The 4,463-nt window shown below is 33.7% G+C and overlaps 1 protein-coding gene and 1 long non-coding RNA gene across 2 annotated transcripts; both read right to left on the bottom strand.

Annotated features, from left to right (window-relative positions):
* Window positions 1-95: 95 nt before the first annotated feature.
* Window positions 96-664, bottom strand: LOC111717617 (uncharacterized). The gene is made up of 2 exons (XR_002768844.1): window positions 525-664; window positions 96-167 (listed from the first exon to the last, which is right to left on the bottom strand). It is a non-coding gene; the product is annotated as an uncharacterized LOC111717617 (long non-coding RNA).
* Window positions 665-1,455: 791 nt separating this feature from the next.
* LOC111717616 (uncharacterized) lies at window positions 1,456-4,347 on the bottom strand. Its single transcript, XM_023493117.1, has 7 exons — window positions 4,274-4,347; window positions 3,675-3,763; window positions 3,185-3,296; window positions 2,936-3,009; window positions 2,252-2,351; window positions 1,700-1,769; window positions 1,456-1,484 (listed from the first exon to the last, which is right to left on the bottom strand). The coding sequence occupies exons 1-7, from the start codon at window positions 4,289-4,291 to the stop codon at window positions 1,456-1,458; spliced, it is 492 nt and encodes a 163-aa protein (XP_023348885.1). The 5' UTR covers window positions 4,292-4,347.
* Between the last annotated feature and the right edge of the window lie 116 nt (window positions 4,348-4,463).

The raw sequence follows: 4,463 nt of genomic DNA, 5'->3' as shown, positions 1-4,463 counted from the left end.
AAGACTTTATTCGATATTTCTGCAAAATACAGAGATTGAATCAAGGGAAGAGGGGTTTTATGATTGTACCTTGACAACTTGTTCGTAATTCTTTGTCTTGAGATAAACTGCTGCTCGATTCTTCAATAAAACAGCTTTATCTAGGTCAGCAGAGGATATTTCTAAACCTGAAATAAATAGAATAAACTCGATCAGTACTTGTGTGCGATCAACGAGGATAATGAACACTACTTAACAACAGTTAAGACCAAAAATGATTATTTTTTATTTTTTGAAGTTTTTCTTCTGAAAGTGGATCAAGATAAGAGCGTACTGTATATTAGATTATTATTCTACAGGTTAAGCCAGAATCTCCTCATGTCATATATTAATAAACTGTATTAATTCTAACCGAGGGGGTGTATACGTTTTAAAGAAAAATTAGTCCCCCCCCCCCCTACCAAGAAGTTATGTTTCGTTCTCGAAAAAATGAGATGTTACCCCACATTATTTTTAAGTAACAGTCTTATCATAAATGAGCTAACCCTTAGTATAGCAGGCTAGGGCCTCGTCCAGGTTTTCCTTCTTATACGCCTCATTCCCTGCTTCCTTCAACAGCACAGGGTCGGTCAACTCTAGGCTGCAGCTCTTCTTCTGTTGTCCCATTTTCAGAGAACTATTCTGAAATAAACAGAATCAATAAAATTTTATCAAACCACGAAGTTTTCAGAAGGTAAGATTAGTTTAGGAATTTTTTTGGGCCGAGCGCTATGGCTTAAGAAAAGGATAGAGAGCGATTTTTGGACACCCCCCCCCCCCTATCCATTTTGTACATGAATCTTAAGTGTAAGAGGATCTTAAATGTAAAACATGTGGCCGCAGCGCTCGGCCCCGAACATGTCTTAACTTATCCTAAACCGTAGCCGCAGCGCTCGGCCCCCTAGCCTGTCCTAGCCGCGGCGCTCAGCCACCTAGCACGTCCTGACCGCAGTGCCGCAGTATTAAGAGGGATTTTAGTTTAGATAGTTAAAAAGGTATCAATATTTTTTTCAAAAAGGGGGTTTTTAAGGGGGGCCACAATAAAAAATTTTTGCGCGCTGACGCGCTCTACATGTGCCCCCCCCCTACACAAATGCTCTCGTACGCCCCTGCACTACACCATTATAAGAATAAACCAACTTTAAATTTCTCTTCTCCCTTTCTTGTCTATCTCTTCAGTTGGTGGTGTATCTTTCGACCTACGCACATCCGCTAAACTCCACTTCTCACCTCCGCCAAATCTGCTATACTACACAGTACACATCCAACCTACTAGCACGTGGTTTTATGCCTGCTAAATGGACTTATGGCCACAGCGCCCGGCCCCCTAGCATGGTTCAGAAATTATCTTAACCTAGCCTTACCTAACCCTCAAATAACACAAAAATAAACAGCTGTTTTAGGTACGATATTGCAGTAGGTCGGAAAGTTAGTAGGTCAGAAGTCCAGTAAGGGGGATATTACAACTAGACAATGAAACAATGTCCGTCAGTTTCTCTTCTTAAATTAACTTGCCTCAGCCTTTAGAAATAATCCAATGTCCCAGCAATAAACGAAATACGAATTATTAAGAATAAATTAGCCACTTACACATTTCTATTTCTGTATTTAAAACATTAAAACAATTTCCCATGTTTTCAAGTTTCCATATTTTGAAAATATGAATAGTAAAAATATTCACCTGTAATAGTCCTTGATGTAGTATTAAAACAGATTGTGTTCATGATACTTGTCAACTCTAATTTATTTTCCTAAATAATTCATTTCATCAACTTTTAAGTTAAACAATTCATTTCAGTTTTTTTACTTAAATAAAAATTTTTTCAACTGAAAAAACAAGAACTTTTTTATTTGACTGAAAGTATATATTTTTTTGCAAGAATGCATAATTTTTTGAAAATCTTCTTAAAGGGTAAAAATGTTGGGTAAAATGTTTCGAAAAGGATAAAAACATGATTAGTGGGTGATTCTTAAAATTAAATACCCCTGCCTTCAACAGGATTTTATAGAGCCCAAGCAATCTTTTTTGTGAAGTATCGTTAATCTAGGCCAATTTATCTCGATATCCAATGAAGACACTATTAAATTACTTGATCTTCAAAAGTTATCCCTGACAGGGTTTAACCATCACGGGATATCAAAGAGGAATTAAAGGTCTGCGCATAAGATAGAGACCAATACTTAATTCCGATATTCAAACACAAAACTTTGTTTAAATTAAAATAAAATGTACCTTAATTATTTCAGCTCTTGCCTCCTCATCAGCTCTCATATTCTTTCTTTCTTCAACAGTCATTCTCTTCTTCTCCTTCCTTTTATCCTTCCATTTCTCACTAGAACGGAAATAATTTATACATACATTTCATGATCATAAAAACAAAAATCCAACATCATATATTTTATCATTTAATATATTCTTTTAATCTCATTTCTCATCTTAAATATGTTAGTTTAATACAAATCAAGATCAAATATGTTCCATTTTATATGAACCCAGCTAGCACTGAAACATTTTAGGCCTTTATAGTAATATATTTTAAATATTATTCATATGTACTATGTAATGGACTTGTATACTTTACCTACAGTTTATCCAAAACTTTGGAGACTTCGAACAAATTATAATATGAAGTTTTTCTAAACCTGCTGATAATGGAATGCTGCAAAAATTTAGTTTTTAATCGTCATATTTCATGGCTTTTTTATTTTTTTTTGTACAATTACTGAAAATTCTATAGATATAGAAGTAACGAAAAAATTGAAAAATTGTCAAGACGACATTTTATCCTTTCTTTCAATGCCCCGAAGTTCTGTGTTAAACATTAGAAGATTTGAAATTGAACTTATCTGTTCAATCTTCCTCCCTGGTCATGTGATAAAAACATGGGTATTGATTATTATGCTCCGTGTATTATACCTTAAATCCAGTCTGGAGAGTGAATCCAAGATAGCTTGGATCACGTAGGTGACAGCAGTAATAGAATCCTCATCCTGCAATCCGCAAAATTTCAAATTGCGATAAATAATTCCACATTGCATGGGGCTGATGTCTCAAAGTTGTACTGCCCTTTTCTGGGAAATAAATGGATTTTCTATTCGAAATAGTAAATCACAGTAATTTTCCAATTAAAAAATTTTTCTAAAAGATGTTTTAAGTTTTGCATTCCTTAGTGTTGAGAGCGTTAAGAAAGAAAGGGGACCCGGCCTCCTTCAAGATTGCTTTAGCGCGCTCCATCTTACTCTTAGCTAGGAACCCGAGCACGCGCACTAGGGATAACCTGAACAAAACATCATTTGTTTACATTTGAAAATTACGTTCAGGAATAAATGTTTTCTTGAAAAATTATTTTTTCCCCTTCTATCATTTTTACACAGATGTTTCGACGAATTGAGAGAAAACAGATGATTAAAGGAGGGAGCGAAAAAAAAAATTTGGAGGAAAATTATCAATAAGTTAGAAAAAACTTGTCTTAAAAAGTCAAATTGTATCGTTTTTCCCCTGGGCAACACAAATGATCAACCACCGGGGGATTATGATAAAATACTGATGTATTTTTTTTACCGCTGTGAACCCGACATACCGTTCTATAAGTGGGGAGTCGTTTAAAATAACGTCTTAACTCGCTATAGTTTCATTAACTATGATAACTAAATACCTTATTTTCTGATTCTTCTCAACCTTCATTATTTTAACTATCTTTGGCACCACGTCCTGATTGTAAACACATTCAGCTCCGGCATTTTCCTTAGAACATTATTATTATGATTATTACTATTATAACTAATAACTATATTGTAATCAACAATCTACCTTGGTCCTAAAAACATTATTATTAATTATTATTAGTTTTTATAATCTTTCTTTGATCACAAAGAATTTTCTGCAGATTTTTAGGACTTTTTATTTGAAAGACGACATTTAAAGAATTTGAAGAAATCTGCGAACAAATTCATAGAAAATAAGAAATTCAATATAATGATGAAAAAGGAAATACTTATATCTAACTTCCATTAGAACTGGGCGGACAGCAACTTCTTCAAGTGTTTCATTTTAAAATTATGATATTAGATGCTCTGGGAAAAATTTCTAAAACTGGACATCATCTTCAGAGTAATTCATATTTGATGTTTCTTACTTTAAAAAAAAATAAATTGAACCCATAACAATCCATTTTTTAATAGAAAATCACCCTGAACTCTTCTCTATGACTATACGGAGCACTCCCTTTAAATCATTGCTTCAAGCAAAAGATACCTTTGATAGAACAATCATATTATCAGCAGCCTTCTCTCTTTTCTCAGTGTCAGCCTCCACATCAAACACTGGAATTAAAAATATTTCAACAAATAATTTCTAACTCTTTTTTATATTTCTTTATCTGTATCTCTCAATCTTTATCTCTTTATCTGTATCTCTCAATCTTTATCTCTTTATCTGTATCTCT

Source organism: Eurytemora carolleeae, unplaced genomic scaffold (assembly GCF_000591075.1).
Source record: "Eurytemora carolleeae unplaced genomic scaffold, Eaff_2.0 scaffold2853, whole genome shotgun sequence".
NCBI lineage: Eukaryota > Metazoa > Arthropoda > Copepoda > Calanoida > Temoridae > Eurytemora > Eurytemora carolleeae.
This window is presented reverse-complemented; position numbering and strand designations above follow the sequence as displayed.

Coding starts and splice junctions, on each gene's coding strand:
- LOC111717616 (XM_023493117.1), bottom strand. Junction 3,010..3,184: donor TTAACGCTCTCAACACTAAG/GAATGCAAAACT, acceptor TGCGGATTGCAG/GATGAGGATTCTATTACTGC. Junction 1,770..2,251: donor CAAGAGCTGAAATAATTAAG/GTACATTTTATT, acceptor TGAATTATTTAG/GAAAATAAATTAGAGTTGAC.